Source organism: Oncorhynchus keta, chromosome 27 (assembly GCF_023373465.1).
Source record: "Oncorhynchus keta strain PuntledgeMale-10-30-2019 chromosome 27, Oket_V2, whole genome shotgun sequence".
In the NCBI taxonomy this organism is placed as follows: Eukaryota; Metazoa; Chordata; class Actinopteri; order Salmoniformes; family Salmonidae; genus Oncorhynchus; species Oncorhynchus keta.
Window position 1 is genome coordinate 14158277 of NC_068447.1, and position 17774 is coordinate 14176050.

The 17774-nt window shown below is 43.6% G+C and overlaps 1 protein-coding gene across 1 annotated transcript in view; it reads left to right on the plus strand.

Moving 5' to 3' along the window:
* The first annotated feature begins 4421 nt into the window (after positions 1 to 4421).
* slc6a8 (solute carrier family 6 member 8) overlaps positions 4422 to 17774 on the plus strand; it is a 28297-nt gene continuing 14944 nt past the window's right edge. Inside the window, exons 1-4 of the mRNA XM_035738061.2 lie at positions 4422 to 5411; positions 13720 to 13851; positions 14153 to 14417; positions 16387 to 16519. Coding sequence (XP_035593954.1) covers positions 5099 to 5411; positions 13720 to 13851; positions 14153 to 14417; positions 16387 to 16519 — 843 coding nt within the window. The 5' untranslated portion in view covers positions 4422 to 5098. The remainder of the gene's footprint in view (positions 5412 to 13719; positions 13852 to 14152; positions 14418 to 16386; positions 16520 to 17774) is intronic.

A 17774-nucleotide genomic window follows, 5' to 3' on the forward strand; every position in this document is an offset into this window, starting at 1 on the left:
TAAACGCAAATCCGACCATCACCCCTGGTGAGACAAAACCACAACTCGTCAGTGAAGAGCACTTTTTGACAGTCCTGTCTGGTCCAGCGACAGTGGGTTTGTGCCTATAGGCGACATTGTTGCCAGTGATGTCTGGTGAGGACCTGCCTTACAACAGGACAGTCTGAGCACTGATGGAGGGATTGTGCGTTCCTGGTGTAACGCGGGCAGTTGATATTGCCATCCTGTACCTGTCCCGCAGGTGTGATGTTTGGATGTACCAATCCTGTGCAGGTGTTGTTACACGTGGTCTGCCACTGCGAGGATGATCAGCTGTCCGTCCTGTCTCCCTGTAGCGCTGTCTTAGGCGTCTCACAGTACGGACATTGCAATTTATTGCCCTGGCCACATCTGCAGTTCTCATGCCTCCTTGCAGCATGCCTAAGGCACATTCACGCAGATGAGCAGGGACCCTGGGCATCTTTCTTTTGGTGTTTTTTACCCCAAAAGAAAAACAGTCAGTAGAAAGGCCTCTTTTTAGTGTCCTAAGTTTTCATAACTGTGACCTTAATTGCCTACCGTCTGTAAGCTGTTAGTGTCTTAACAACTGTTCCACAGCTGCATGTTCATTAATTGTTCATGATTCATTGAACAAGCATGGGAAACAGTGCTTAAATTACAATGAAGATCAGTGAAGTTATTTGGATTTTTACTAATTATCTTTGAAAGACAGGGTCCTGAAAAAGGGATGTTTCTTTTTTTGCTGAGTTTATTTGTTCACTTTTGAAATGTACAGCGATATAATTCAGAACAAGGGTTGTTTTCCTACAGTGTTCTCCCTGTACACCAAGTCAGAATAGTAGGATAAATAAAGGGGGCATATAAGCAGACAATGAAAGCTCTTACAATATTCGATGATGACATTTCTTTAAAACAAGCTATAGGCTACATGTGCACCACCAGGTCAGGGGAAAATGGACCAAATTATTTGGGTAAGGCACATGGGCTACTAACAGCTTACTACACAACATACACTTAATATTACTTTTTTAGCTACAGTATACATATCTCTCTGGAATATTACATCATTATGCAGCAGCATACAATACATGTTTGGACTGTGCTCACTTGTTGTGCTGTGCTCACTTGACTTGGAAGGTGGCGCAAATTTTGTCATCAAACATTGTAATCAAAGTCTGGCATTCTCTGGATTTATGGTGCTTTCCAGACAAATGGGAAATGGAAAAACACAAGGTAAAATCATGACATCAGTGATCTTCAGGTTGGAGCTCTAGAAAGATGCCCGAGTTCCCAACTTGCAATTCCGAGTTGGATGACCGTTCAAAGTGTATTTTCCCAGTCGGAGCATGTTTTTTTTCACAGTTCCCAGTCAAGTCTGAAATTTCCCAGTTCCGAGTTTCCAATTGTTTTGAACGCTGCAGAAGTCATGCTGTCTTGACAGCATGGCCAGTGTTGAATGTTTATCCTTTTAAGCTTGGAAAAGAGACCCTTAAATTAAACCCAGACATGGACCACACACCCACTCCACTGAATAGCAGGCTAGTGATTGCTTTGCAATGCTTGCAGTTAGCCACTGATTCCTTCCAAATCAACTGGTTGTGTAATGTTTATGTCTAACGGCCGATGAGCATCGATACGTTTTATCTCTAATTTCTCTTCATTATTTCTCTTCATATGACAAGGATTGAAAAGGATTTGCCAGTCGGTAGTCGCCTTGATTCATGACGATGACTGCTAGCTTGCAAGCTAAGATTTTGAAGGTATGATGTTGGCATGATCAGTCCAATCAAAACTACCGTAGATATAACGTGATTTGACATCATTTTATCTGTGGCCAATAACCTTGAGCCTTTTTGGATGGGCACTTCTAAATGTAACTATATGGCAGCACCTAAGGGGCTTGAATTTTTTTTAGCTTTCCCCGTAGATTTTGTGGTTATGTAGTGTCCCCATGAGTGACAGAACACTGAGACCAACACGGTGCACCTAGAAAACATTACCAACCCCTACATGCCATATTTTCCGCTGGCTGCCCCACCACCACAGAAAGCACTGAGCTAGGCTGAACCACCACCACAGAAAGCACTGAGCAAGGCTGAACCACCACCACAGAAAGCACTGAGCTAGGCTGAACCACCACCACAGAAAGCACTGAGCTAGGCTGAACCACCACCACAGAAAGCACTGAGCTAGGCTGAACCACCACCACAGAAAGCACTGAGCTAGGCTGAACCACCACCACAGAAAGCACTGAGCTAGGCTGAACCACCACCACAGAAAGCACTGAGCAAGGCTGAACCACCTCCACAGAAAGCACTGAGCTAGGCTGCCCCACCACCACAGAAAGCACTGAGCTAGGCTGAACCACCACCACAGAAAGCACTGAGCTAGGCTGAACCACCACCACAGAAAGCACTGAGCTAGGCTGAACCACCACCACAGAAAGCACTGAGCTAGGCTGAACCACCACCACAGAAAGCACTGAGCTAGGCTGAACCACCACCACAGAAAGCACTGAGCTAGGCTGAACCACCACCACAGAAAGCACTGAGCTAGGCTGAACCACCACCACAGAAAGCACTGAGCTAGGCTGAACCACCACCACAGAAAGCACTGAGCTAGGCTGAACCACCACCACAGAAAGCACTGAGCTAGGCTGAACCACCACCACAGAAAGCACTGAGCTAGGCTGCCCCACCACCACAGAAAGCACTGAGCTAGGCTGAAACAGATGCATTTTGGAGCTGCCTTACTCAAGAAAGCAAAAATGAGACCATGTTTGTATGCGGCTTTATTAACTCAAGTATAATTATTATTATTTATTTTTACATGTTTGCATACAGATATGTGACACGTATTAATGCCAAAATAATATGCAAAACAGGCAAACGTTTTTTTTAGCTGAACAGGTGGGGCTCAAAATAGTTGGGACTCTGCCAAAGTTCTGTAGTAAAAGCAGTAGCTCAGACCAACAGTTGAAATATTAAACTGATTCATTCTGTCAACATCCAAGTAATCCATCCACCAGGAAGACAGTAGGACTTATTTCCAGCATATATATGCCTTTACTTCCACTTACAATGAACACTGGAGGGGTAATATACATACTGATGAACAATTTGACAAGATCAATCATATATAAATGGAATAATAGAACTCCCTTTGCATGTGTGTAAATAAAGCATGTATGTCCTCGCGTGCCTTTACCTTAGCTATCCTAGTATGGTAAACAACATTCTGACAATTAGTTATGTAACTTGGTAGGGGAGAATATTTTTTTTATATGTTACTTGATATACAATTCCTTCACCAATAACACTTTCTATGTACAACATATAGTATGGATGTTTCTATTTGAAATGAAACTACCAGACATTCCAATGTTAACATTTACACATAATTACATTTTTGTCATTGCAGGTGTCTCCTTACTAATGGTATTGCGTTTAAAGACCAAATAGTGAAGTTTGATTGTCTAAATATTTAAATGTACGATAAGATAAAGGCCCACTAATCATATGAGGAATGTTTTAGTGTCAGTCGGGTAATCTAACACTCATCTGACTCCCTTTAGCGAGTTATAGCCTACAGCAGGGGTGCAACTTTGGTTATAGAAGTGGGGGGGACATAATATATACATATATATATTTTATTTTTTTATTTTTTTATACAGTCGGATAAACACTCCAAATAGCCTACCCGACCGCTCGGAGTCGTCCGCATGGTCCTAAAGCACTCCGTTGCCTTGTTTTGTATCACATTCCAATGATAAAACTGGGGGGGACAAAAATACAATTTCAGAATGTGGGGGGGACATGTCCCCCCGTCCCCAGTGAAAGTTGCACCCCTGGCCTACAGTATGAGTGAGGAGGATGGAGGGTCTGGGAGGATACACGCTCCATTTTATCTGACTCCCATGCACTCGGATTCTGGGTCAAATATCTTTCTTACAGTAATGTTGAATGATGAACAATCTATACCTTCAGGTCTGTCAAACATTCTGGTGTTAGGCTATAAGCTAATACTAACTGAAGCTTTGACAGAACTAAAGTTAGAGCTTGTTCATCATTCATCATAGTGTGAAATATCCTAATTCTTTCCCAGTGCATGTGTTGCCTACACACACTCGTGTTGCCTAAAGGATTTCGTGCCATTGAACAGCAGAGCCCCAGTTCTATATTCCGTGCTTTTGGCAGGCACACAATATCAGTGCACCTGCAATTTTGACAGAAATTATCGCCCTCGTAGGCTAGACAATGTTGAATGCGGGTCTTAATAATTTCTTGATATTCGTTGCAACAGAGCTAATACAACTGATAAGGCAACTGTGTCCTTAAGGATGGGGGAGGGATGAAATCCAAGTGACGTGCGCCTCAGTACCATCGCCGCCGCACCAACCCTTTTAAAGCTGCGCGCGGCTGCAGGCTCAGTTAATTGTCGTACAGTGCACCAAGAGAGAGCAGCTAAGGATAACCGCGATAGACCTATCATATTGTCAGTATTTTTCCGAAGCGAAGGAAGCCGAGGAGCAGGATGATCTAGCCTCGGAATCTAAAGACAAAACCACGAATGTAATTCCGTTACATTCGTCATCGAGCGCGCGCAAAGCCCGCTGAGTTTTTCGCCTCGACACCCGTCTCCTCTTTGAGAGATAAGTTCCCATGCGATTCTTCAGACTCACATTCAAGTGTTTCGTAGATTGTTTTTGAAGGTGCTCTCAAATTCGGTGATTTTCTTTGGGGGCAAGTGTCCTTTATTTTTTATACACCTCAAATGTAATAAACATTTAATTCTGATCTCCGTCTCATCGTTGCGCGTTTGACATTGCTATACGACAATAGAGATACAAATTATACCTATTCAAGTGACATATCATACCCTTAAATTAAAAAGGGGAAATAAATCAGATCCTATTCCCATAGGATTGCCAGAAGAAGAACAAAGGACCATCTTCGGGTCCAGGGAAATCGACCCGAACGAATAAAAGCTTAAGAAAGCTGTATCTATTGTCCTGAATCGTCACCGATCGTTTCACTGGTTTCCTCCTCAGTGTTTAGTGGGAAATTGAGGGTGCATTGTTTACAAGTGCGTAATTGGCATGGAGAAACCTGCATTCGAAACTGACTGCTGTGCTGTGAACGTGGTCCTCGGGGAGGAGAAAAAGGGTCACCTCATTCCGAACGGAAACGGGCACCAAGCTGGCGTGAACGGAAGCCTCATTGGTGGAACTGACGGGGCAGGATGCGGAGCCACACCTGGCACGATGTCGTCAGTGGAGAAACCAGTGCCAGGGTATCCCGAACGAGAGCAATGGACCAGACAGATGGATTTTATAATGTCCTGCGTCGGCTTCGCTGTAGGGCTGGGAAACGTCTGGCGCTTCCCTTACCTATGCTACAAAAATGGTGGAGGTAAGTTAACCAGTAGCCTAAATAAACCAGTAAAAATCTAAACACAAAATACTGAAATCCCTATAGGGCTGATGGCTCTCCTGTCCCATAATAAAAATTCCCTAAAACAATTGAAAATGTGGCTGAGCGAATAGCATGTTGCCTTGAGATGTCTATGTGAGGGATTGTATAGACGTCATAGCATCCAAAGCAATAATCATATGATCAGCTCCTGTGAGGGCACTGCAGGCATCTCATATAGCAGTAGCTCACATTCTTACCCACACAATTATTTTAGTCCATATCAGAAACGGTATTATAGAGAGATAATATCGCTTACAGTGCCCACCTTTCTATATTTTAACGCCAGTTCAGGCTGTCTATCTATTCTACTGGCTGTTCATCGTGAAGATTATCGCACAGTGTACACCGTTCTCTACCCTTGATCAGAGCGACAGGTCATACCTCACATATGGGCCTGCGTATGACGCTGTGTGACGGGGGTGGATGTGGGTGAGTCCTGTCCATTTGTATACACATCGTGTTGCTGGAGAATGTCAGAACAGAACTCACATTGCCGCTGTATTATCATTATCATTTGTGTCAAATTGATTGCCATATGAAAAACAAATATATATATAATCATAATAATAATAATTTAACAACAAGTGTAATTAAACTGATTTGTCAATTTACAGATGAGAATAGTCTAAATTTGAAGAGATTATACATTCAACATACACAGTGCTTTGATAGATTGGCTGTGAAACAACATGGAAATTACATTTTTGTTCCCACATCAAAACAGAATTTAGTTTGTGTAATAAACACTACATTAAAACATGAATTACTACTGTCAATAGAAACCTGTGTGTAGACTTGATGGTGAACACAGCTTACACACCTTTCCATTGAAATGGACAAAAAAACAATACCATTACCAGCTTAACATCTCAGACCAGGTTCGGATCTATAAACTCAGTGGAACAAACAATTGGATCTTCTTGTAGTTTCATTAGATTGAAATTGCATTTATTGAAAAAACTTAGTGATACACCTTACTGGCAAGTCCTTCATAAACTTTTCCTAGATAGGCCTGTTTCGACACCCTTAGCGGGCCTTCTTACAGGCTGGGAGACCCAGGTTTGAGACCAGGAAGGGCCTTTACACTGTCGCTGTTTGCAAATTTCGCTACATTGGTGTCTGTGGTGGGATTGTGCCTTAGGGGCCATTTGAGAGGTGTGCACAGGTGAGGGACTTGGTATAGTGAAGCGTGGGGACGCGCTCTCCTGAACGGTAGGGATAGTGTAACAAACTTTGCCTGGGTAGGCCTGTTACGATCCCACCCCCCAAAATAGAGCATCCCTATTGGAGCAGTGGTTAGCAGGTCTGCTCATGGACTGGGAGACCCGGCTTCGAGATGAGGGCGTTCGCTAAACATCGCTACAATAGTATAATGATGAGGTCTGTCTAAAATATGAGTGTGTGATCAAAGAGAGGTGCAGTGTATCTGCCTCAGTGAAATATCTGTCTCCATGTGCCCTCAATCATCTGGACAGCAGCTAAAATGTACTCAATGAATGAAGGATTTGTCTCACTGAATAAGTGATGCTGTCTCTATGAAAATGTGTATTTTTTGGGGGGTTTTAAATAGGTGGCTATTTGAACAAAACTACATAACCATGCACTATCTTTTTTTAATAGAGTATCTAGACAGTGATCGATATGGAGGGATATTATGAAAAACAAAGTGGAATTCATCACTGTCTGTCAGTGAAAGTATGGTGTTTCGGCTTCCAGATAGCTCAGGATCTCCAGAGTAACAATATATATTTAGTGTAAAAAATGAAACCAGAGAGGTGAACCTGAATAAATACTGACTATATGCTACACAAGTATTTGGTTGGTGTATAGAGTTAAAGAAATTGAGTAAAGAATGAAATTCCTCTGAATCCCCCAGGCTAAAAATGGTATTAGGGCTCCGCTTGGTGTTATTATTACACTTGGGATCCATGAGCAACATCATCTGGGATAATGTTTCTATGTATCCATCCAACTATTTGGATAAAGGATATCTCTGAGGCGGTTCAGGTTGACCTTACCGGTGGTGGGCAAGGAAAGGGCACGGCGACCAGCTGGTGGGAACTGTAAGAGAAAACATCAATTCTGTCAAAAAAACAAAGAGCTTCAGTCGTGACCTGACAGGGAGAGAAAAGAGACATGTTAAAGAGACAGGAGCGAGCGTTGGGTGATCCCTTAAATTTTCATCTTAAAAAATACTTGTTTTACCCCCAACTAGGAGCTCCAAGGTAACATGAAGATGTTCTCCTAGTTCAGGTTGCCAGACTCAGTGTGTGTCTCTGGATTTGTGTAAATTTCCTTGGAGACCCCTGCAGGGTTCTGCCAAATCAAATCAAGCTGCCCAAGTTGAAAAGGTCTTGTTCACACAGACAGAACCAAGCTGCAGCAGAGTAGATCTAATGAGATGGCATCTCTGCCATCCTTCAACTACAACAATGCACTGTGAGGGTGTTTGTCAGTAGACTACCTTTAATGCCCAGGTACATTAGATGAATTTCATTTTCTAATTTGACGGTATCCCTCATTCAAGTGAGACTTGGGTTTAAGTCTCTTTAAATCTCTTTCCTATTCCCATCAGTTGTAACATGACAGGTGGATTAGTTGCCATGGCAAATCATCTGTTGTCATCGCAAGGACATTCTTGTCAAAATCTTTATATTTGCCTATTTTGACGTGTTATAATACACACATAAATGTATTTGTCAAGTGCAAGTATCTTCTTTACCTGTCAGGAAGTATTGTCAAACATTCTATGATTGGTGTCTCTGTACATTGGAGTCTGTATTGATGGCAATTTTTATGAAGTTTTAGAATCTGACTTGTCTATACTATCAAAGCAATATAACGACATAGACCGTCTACTCAAAGTACAGTTGCCTATCAATAATAATAATAATAATAATAATATATGCCATTTAGCAGACGCTTTTATCCAAAGCGACTTACAGTCATGTGTGCATACATTCTACGTATGGGTGGTCCCGGGAATCGAACCCACTACCCTGGCGTTACAAGCGCCATGCTCTACCAACTGAGCTACAGAAGGACCACAATAACCATCATACCTTTTACAATATTTACCATTCTTTGTGCTCCTTTCAAATAGAGAGAAGGCATATCTATCAACGACCACATCGGTAACTATCCTATTGTCACATCCATAAACATATGTTCAGTATATGGGTTCATAGCACGCAGCACAGGTGATAACTCTTCTCTGAGAGTTTGTCTGGGAGCTGTGGGATTTTAGGGTTCTCCTGTGATGGGGATGCCTTCTCTCTAGCCAGGGCAGTACTGTACTGCGTAGCCTGGCCTGCTCAGCAGCAGCAGCAGCAGCTTGCACCCTGTCAGACAGCAGTCTTACAGCCTGTAGATTTACGAGCTCTGCAGTGAGCTCTCTGATTGTCCTTGGCAGTGTGTCTGCAGCCGTGCAGCGGACTACGTGTTCTCGTCAGAGCAAAGGACTCCAACATTTAAGCCATGTTACTACCCACCAATAAGGCCATTTGGCATTACACTGCAGTGAATATTGTCAGAAGGTATGTTTCTTATTTCGGTCATCAGATAAGGTCGTGCACGGTGTCAGGCAGACTGAGTATGTATTTGTGTTGTCTTTAGGCCTTCTTTTGAATCAAAACCGTAAAGAGTGGGCTTCCTGTTGGGTCCAAGTCAAACACTTAGTAATTTGCCCTCTTTTGTCAAAGAATACACAACGTTGAATTTATCTTTATGAATTTATCTTTTTACACAGCAATCTGTAAAGTTTATTTTCTGTCAGCTTCAGTTATCCAGCAATTAGTTTTTAGCTCTTTGGCACAGTGTCTAATCAGTGTATGTCACACTATCAACCATCATGGTGGCTTGCCTTTTGCAAGTGAGTCCAGCATCTGAGCAGGTGTGATGCGCAGACCGCAGGGTTACAGTACGCTGGCCCTTTGCCCCGAGTGACATCATCTCCTCACCCCACGTGGACGGGCGATTATGAAGAGTGTCTGTTAATCTTTTAATCTCCTTTCTCTGACTGGGAGCTGGTGTGGTGGGGTGTGGTGGGGTGTGGTGGGGTGTGGTGGGGTGTGGTTTGGTGTGGTTTGGTGTGGTTCGGTGTGGTTTGGTGTGGTTCGGTGTGGTTTGGTGTGGTTCGGTGTGGTTCGGTATGGCATGGTGCGGTCCGGTGCAGTGTTGTTTGGGATATGGCTCAGCCTCAGGCAGGGAATGGTAGGCTATAACCCCCAGTTAGGTCAGCTCAATGCTCTGGGGATATATGTAACGCTGTACTACATGATGTCACCTCAGGTTAGCAATGCGTTCGGGCAAATGTCTGTGTGCTCTCTGACCTGGCGTTTAGATAAGACCAATTACACCCTGCACAGCTTTTCTGAATGATGTTTATGCTGGTGTAGTGCAGCATAGAGAATTCATGTTCAATATGGTTGCCTTCCAATAATCTCTCCTTTCTACGATGTGCACTGTGTACTTGTTCCCTACAAATGTAAACGCATTGGATTGGTGTAGGTGTAATGGATGTGAAACGCTAGTCTAGTTAGCGGTGGTGCGCGCTAAATAGTGTTTCAATCGGTGACGTCACTTGCTCTGAGACCTTGAAGTAGTGGTTCCCCTTGCTCTGCAAAGGGCCGCGGCTTTTGTGGAGCGATGGGTAACGATGCTTCGTGGGTGACTGTTGTTGATGTGTGCAGAGGGTCCCTGGTTCGCGCCCCAGTGTGGGCGAGGGGACGGTCTAAAGTTATACTGTTACATAGGCATGGCTAAAGTGGGAGTTTCTATATACCATTTATTACCTTTCAAATCCATGAGGGGAAGTGAACAAGTGCACACTTTGGGAGAAAAGGAGAGAATATTGGGACGCAATTTAGGTTTTGTGGTGATCTTTGCAGTGTGGCGTGTGTAGTCATTATAATAAAGTAACATACACGGTATCTCTGCTTGAACGAAGCACATGAATGAAGGGGATGGGTCAACATAAATGCACCGTCATGTTTGAAATGTTAGCTAATCTTTTCTATTCCCGAATTTAGGACACTGCAGTTATTTCTTTTTTTGTATGAACAAGCATGTCTGGCAACAACCCACTGTGCTTTAAAGAGGTGTGCCAATCTCTTGTGCCGTAATCTCATTGTAAACAACATATCCACTAACATGGAGATGACCAAAGGGTGATCTGTCCAAGTTTACTGGCTCTCTTGGGAGTTGAAAATCAGGCTTCATGAGCAACATGTAAAGTAGGGCACTCAGTTGTAGGGGAAAGCTAAGCTTCACAAAATAAGAGATGAATGACAATTATTGTGTGATTTTGACAGCATAGCACATTGTCATTTACAAATCAATACAATTTGCAATTGTTTTGTTGTTGCTTCAGGAGTAATATCGCAGGACCATACAAGAGATTGCATCTGTGCATGGAAGATACCATTTCCATGTGAATGTTAGGGGGGGAGGGTGTATGTAGGGTTGCAAAATTCTGTGAACTTTCAATACATTTCCTGGTTTCCTGAAATCTCAGTTGGAGGACTCCCGGACTCAGGAAGGAATAAGCAGGAAATCCAGCATCCTCCAACCAGTTCCTGGAATTTTGCAACCCTAGGTGTAGGGGAGTATTTATATATTGTCATGTACACCACTACAATAAGTCAAATCCAAGTCCACACGTGTCCCATTGGAGCTTGGTCAGTTGTTTGGAAGCTTGTTATAGGCAGGGCCCAGGGATCACCTGACAAAATGATGCACCTGCTGCTCTATTCTTGGTTAACCCAGAACAAAAATCGAGTGTAATTTATTTTTTAGATTTATGTAGTCTGTCCACAAGAGATTACACCTGGTCTAACCAACCTCAGTTGTACTGCTATATGCTGCATTAGCTGCTCCTGTTAGTTCACTCAACTAACCAGAAAAAGGGATTCAAAGGCCTGTCAATACTTAGCGTTCAGAGCTGCTCCCGACACTTAATCAAGATTAGAAAGCTTAGCACGTGCCATATGTACCTGAATTGGTTCTCTATTTGTGTGACTCAGTTTAAATGTGAGCCTTCCTCATGTTTCTGTGAATAACCTCCCCAAAAGTTAAGTATACCAAATATTGTGTTTTCTCTGAAAACATGTAGAAATTTTGTAATTCATTAGCATTTTTTGTTAATTTAAAGATGGCCATTTATTGAAAAGAGAATTACAGTATCAGTAATTATCATACATAATCACTATATGGTGAGGTGATTGCATCTACCAGCCAAGCAGGACCTTGTTCACCATAATCACATAACTAGCATGTTCACCAGTGGTAACAGCATTACCTCAGTGGGAGATGCCATTAACAGGGGAGTAGCATCTTGTGGACAAATAGCTCCTCTCTTTCTCTCCCTCTCCCCTATCCTCTCCTACCCCACTTCACTACACTCTCTCTCTATCTGCTATCTAACTGTTTAATTAAGAGGCTGAGCAGATTCTCAGTCAGGTTCCTGTCTCCTGACAGGCTGGAATGCCTCAGTGGCTCTGCTAGCTCTGACTGGAGTCACGACGCACTACGTAGCTCCTTCCCCTTCTGCGCCATAGGCAGCGTCTGTCTGACTCATCGGCATGCCGTCACTGAGTCGGTCCTGTGTCTGTCTCTGCGACTGTCTCTGCGACTGTTGTGTGTTTTGTGTGTGTGGGTGGGTGTGTGTGTGTACACTCTCACACATAATCACTGCCGCTGCTTCTATAGCAAATGCTTTGTTTGCAAATGAACAGCCATTTACATCAGCCCTCACAAAGCCCACATGACTACACATTTTATAGATGCTTGAGAGAGAGAGAGAGAGAGAGAGAGAGAGAGAGAGAGAGAGAGAGAGAGAGAGAGAGAGAGAGAGAGAGAGAGAGAGAGAGAGAGAGAAGCTATTCTTCCCTCTGATGCTGGAATCTTTCTTTCAGGTCAGTGGTGTATAGTGCGTGCAGTTCCCCAATCTGACTGAGTTTGTCAGAAATTGCTGTTCACACGTTTTTCCTTTAATAGAGGTGCTATTATGTGTTATTTTCAGTCACACCCTAGATATGTGTTGAACTGTATGAAGGGATTGTGATTGTGTTCTCAGGCTGGTTTACATGCTGAGAGTCCCCATTGCTAATTCAGATTGGGTTGTCAACCCCATCCTCTTCACAAAGGAGAGCCTTTGCTTCTGCGCATCCATGTCTCTTTTCTGTCAGGGAGGAATTGGCTGTTTCCACTAGCCTGCAGAGCCTACGTTACACAACGGGTGGTGCTTTTTATAACGCAGCCCATGGCCCTCCCCGGCGCTCGATGTTAGCCTATCAGGAGACCTCTGGGCTGAAGGTGACGTCATCTCAGCTTCATTCAGTGCAGCACATTGTTCAATGGATAATCTGCGTTATAGGCTGAAGCAGGAGCTGACTACCACTGCAAAGCCCCCTGTCCCTCCCTCCCCTCCCACCACTCCTCCCTCCCTCCCACCACCCCTCCCTCTCCTCCCTCCCTCCCACCACCCCTCCTTCCCCCTTCCCCCACCACCCTCCCTCCCTCCCCTCCCACCACCCCTCCCTCTCCTCCCTCCCTCCCCTCCCACCACTCCTCCCTCTCTCCCTCCCACCACCCCTCCCTCTCCTCCCTCCCTCCCCTCCCCTCCCCCCACCAACCCTTCCGCCTCCTTCCTTGCTCCACCCCCCCTGTCAGTCTTAAGCCGCTATCGCTGCTGATGTTCATTTGGAATCAGTCAGCCATGGCGTTATTACTGTTGATGGTTTGCCGTGCTCCTAGATCCTGTTTGATGCGAGCCAATGCCGCAAACAGCATCACAGTCACATTTGAACATACTGAAGTGTAGGCAGACGTAGGAGGGGTGAGGTGAGCATGCGTGTTTTCACCGATAAAATGGACTTCCCTTCTGTGCCAATTAGTGGATGAGACTGAAATATGCACTTCCTGCTCACACGCAGTTATATAAGGCCATTCAAATGTAACTAGATGGTAACTTTACACGAAGTAAAGTTGTGGGGCTTGCTTTACCTCTTTAAGTATAATTTTAAATATATTAAAATGTAATGAGAACACCAACTATAGCTGCATAGACTATAAGGTAGAAGGTTTTATGTTGCATCCTTGTTACCATTTGATGTCGCAGAGTGATGTTTTCTTTAGGGAACATAAGATGGTGGTTTAATAATGGGTTGTGCACATCCCCCATAGTGACCCAAGGAGTGCATTACTCTACTGGTCCATTGAACACCTGTTTGTTTGTCCCTCACAGGGGTGTTTCTGATTCCCTACCTCATCATTGGGGTTGTTGGGGGAATTCCTATATTCTTCCTGGAGATTGCATTGGGACAGTTTATGAAGGCTGGCAGCATCAACGTGTGGAACATCGCACCTCTATTTAAAGGTACTGAACATTTTGCTCTCTCAGCAGTTTGTGTGGCTTCTCTGAAACATTTGTACAGCCATTTGTCAAGTCTTTTAACTGATCCTTTCGAATAGAAAGGCAGTTTTCAGACATTCACAGCTGTGGCCTATTTACTATGTATTCCTCTATCGCTTTATTCTAAGAGTTGATACACCTTTGTTACATAAAAACCAAGACAGCTCCAATGTTTCTTACAAAATTGACATTAATGTATAAGTAAGCTCTGTTTGTCTCTTCAGTGCTGAACACTAAACTGTTGAATTGCTCCGTATTCCTCCAGGACTGGGGTATGCCTCCATGGTCATAGTGTTCTTCTGTAACACCTACTACATCATGGTCCTAGCCTGGGCCTTCTACTATTTCATCAAGTCCTTCAACGCTACCCTGCCCTGGTCCACCTGTGACAACCCCTGGAACACGCCCAGCTGCATCGAGATCTTTCATCATGAAGACTGCCTGAATGGCACCATTGGCAACACTACCTATGGCAACATGACATGTGAGGAGCTGGCAGATGGGCGTTCTCCCATTATTGAATTCTGGGAGTAAGTTCTTTACTTCCTCTATCCCAATGGAAAAACACACTATTACATCAAAACTAGACGTTGAACTGACGTCTGTGCCGAAAGTTCTAAGAATAAAACATTGTTATTTGTCACAGTTAATTATTTCAAATATTTTGCAAGTCGTCACTTAGAAAAGGGATTTTAGTAATTGGTCCACAGCATGAAAAGTTATCCACCAAAATTGTTGCAACCCCTATTACGAGCCTCTTCGACCTCTGGCAGTCTCTATGGGGGTGCTGTTGTCCAGGCCTCTGGGGGTGCCACGGTTCAATTCTCGGACCGACTCTTTTCTCTGTATATATCAATGATGTCGCTCTTGCTGCTGGTGATTCTCTGATCCACCTCTACGCAGACGACACCGTTCTATATACTTCTGGCCCTTCTTTGGACACTGTGTTAACTAACCTCCAGACGAGCTTCAATGCCATACAACTCTTCTTCCGTGGCCTGCAACTGCTCTTAAATGCAAGTTAAACTAAATGCATGCTCTTCAACCGATTGCTGCCCACACCTGCCCGCCCGTCCAGCATCACTACTCTGGACGATTCTGACTCAGAATATGTGGACAACTACAAATACCTAGGTGTCTGGTTAGACTGTAAACTCTCCTTCCAGACTCATATTAAACAACTCCAATCCAAAATTAAATCTAGAATCGGCTTCCTATTTCGCAACATTTACAAAATAGACTCCAACATTTACAAAATAGACTCCAACACTCTACTCAGCAAATTGAATGCAGTCTATCACAGTGCCATCCATTTTGTCACCAAAGCCCCATACACTACCCACCACTGCGACCTGTATGCTCTCGTTGGCTGGCCCTCGCTTCATATTCGTCGCCAAACCCACTGGCTCCAGGTAATCTATAAGTCTTTGCTAGGTAAAGCCCCACCTTATCTCAGCTCACTGGTCACCATAGCAGCACCCACCCGTAGCACTCGCTCCAGCAGGTATATTTCACTGGTCACCCCCAAAGCCAATTCCTACTTTGGCCGCCTTTCCTTCCAGTTCTCTGCTGCCAATGACTGGAACGAACTGCAAAAATCACTGAAGCTGGAGACTCATATCTCCCTCACTAACTTTAAGCACCAGCTGTCAGAGCAGCTCACAGATCGCTGCACCTGTACACAGCCCATCTGTAAATAGCCCATCCAACTACCTCATCCCCATACTGTTATTTATTTGATGTATTTTGCACCCAAGTATCTCTACTTGCACACTCATCTTCTGCACATCTATCACTAAAGTGTTTAATTGCTAAATTGTAATTATTTCGCCACTACGGCCTATTTATCGCCTTACCTCCCGTATCCTACCTCATTTGCACACACTGTATATATACTTTTTCGATTGTATTATTGACTGTATGTTTGTTTTTTCCATGTGTAACTCTGTGTTGTTTCTGTCGCACTGCTTTGCTTTATCTTGGCCAGGTCGCAGTTGTAAATGAGAACTTGTTCTCAACTAGCCTACCTGGATAAATAAAGGTTAAATAAAAAAATAAAAAAATGAGTGGCCTTTGAATGCTCTGCTTTTAAAGAGCAGTGTGACAGAATTGGTTAGTGTTCTGATTTGGAATCTCATTTGTCCTCGGCCCAGTTCTTCATCCCTCTCTGTTCCTCTAGTCCTCATCATAGTTCTCTTTGATGGTCATCGAGGTCATCAAGTTTTAATGTTCTCATGTGATCCCCGTTGTCCATGACTACCAGAGTGTTTGTTCCCACTCTCCCTTATGGCATGTGCAGGGACATAAGTGCCTTTGTCATGGCTGTAGGTAGAAAATGCAAATGATGTTACTGACTGACATAGATTTTATTGGGGACAAAGGGCAGACTTTTGTTACAGGAGTAGAGCATCATGCCGTTCATTTTCTATCCTGTAACTTAGACAAACGCATGTCATTTTCATATAGTTTTACTCTATGACCCCCCCCTCCCCCCTCCAGAAACAAGGTGCTGAACATCTCACAAGGGCTGGACTACCCAGGATCCATCAACTGGGAGCTGTTGCTGTGCCTGGCGGCCGTCTGGGTGATGGTGTATTTCTGTGTGTGGAAGGGGGTGAAGTCCACAGGCAAGGTAACTAATACACATTTCTCTGAAAAGCTCATCGTTATCTTATTAGTTATATGAGCACCACGATGGTGACTGCAATGAACATGTGACTCACTCTGGTCCTTAGGTATCTCCTATAGCTAGCTGTTATGTAACAGACTATCCTCCGGCCGTGGCAGACAGATTGTTTTACATCAGCTCAGGTCACTGCACTGGTCTCTGATTGGATACCTGCATTAGAACAACTCAGTGGCTAATGCAGCTGCAGTGGAAGGATATTGCTGTGTGGTATCAAACATAGTCTGGAATTATATTAAAAGAGCAAGAAAGGTTACTGAGAAAAGTAACAAATAGAGGTGAAAGGGGGTTAAAATGTATAGATATACAGTTCTCCCAGAGAGAACGAGGAGATAGATTTGTAGCTATAGCCAGATAGGTTTCTAATTTAGTTCTGGCTATGGTAATGGACTCTCAGTCATGAGTGAATGAGAAGGCAGTGTGACTTTTTCCTAACCTTGTGTGATTCACATAGTGCCACCCTCTCCTGCTGTGTGACAGCAAGGCAATGATGAGGCAGTGTTTCTATAGCAACATCAAGAGGACAGGGGGTGTGGCTATGACATATCACAAAGTGTCCCTGTCACATGGTGCGTTCTGATTGGTGGGCAGTTGGTAGGTTGACTGCAGTGCGACGTGACTGGGGCCCTGTGCGAATATTCCAACAGCCATGTTTTCTGCTTGTTGAGGTGGGATCACATCCAAGCCTCTTTAAATGATATCAGTGTTTATCTCCAGTCCATTTTATATGGATCTCTATCAGGATTTCTAGATCACTTTATATGTAGCAGCACTTTCTGTACAGATAATGAGATCAACCTCTAGTGTTCATTAACATTTTATTGTTTTTATATTTATATAGTAATGATATTAAAATTACTTACAGTTTATCTTTAAGAGATCATTAGGTCAGAGCTGCTCACATTTTAGCCAGAAGGAATTTTGATAGATTTTTATTTTTATTATTTAAGGGATAGGCTTAGTGATGTAATTAATTAATGACAATTAGCCATACATCCACAACATTTATAGATGCAATGTATAGAAATGTTCTCTAGTTAATATTACAAGTTTTCAGGTAAGGGCCTATTGAGGTTGCTAATCAAAGATAAGTGCTTGAGTAATGATTATACAAAACAGGTTTGTTATATGAATAAGGGCTTGGTGGGGAATGGGTGTCCTACATTAGCTGTGTATTTAGGTCAAGTAGACTGGGCTACGG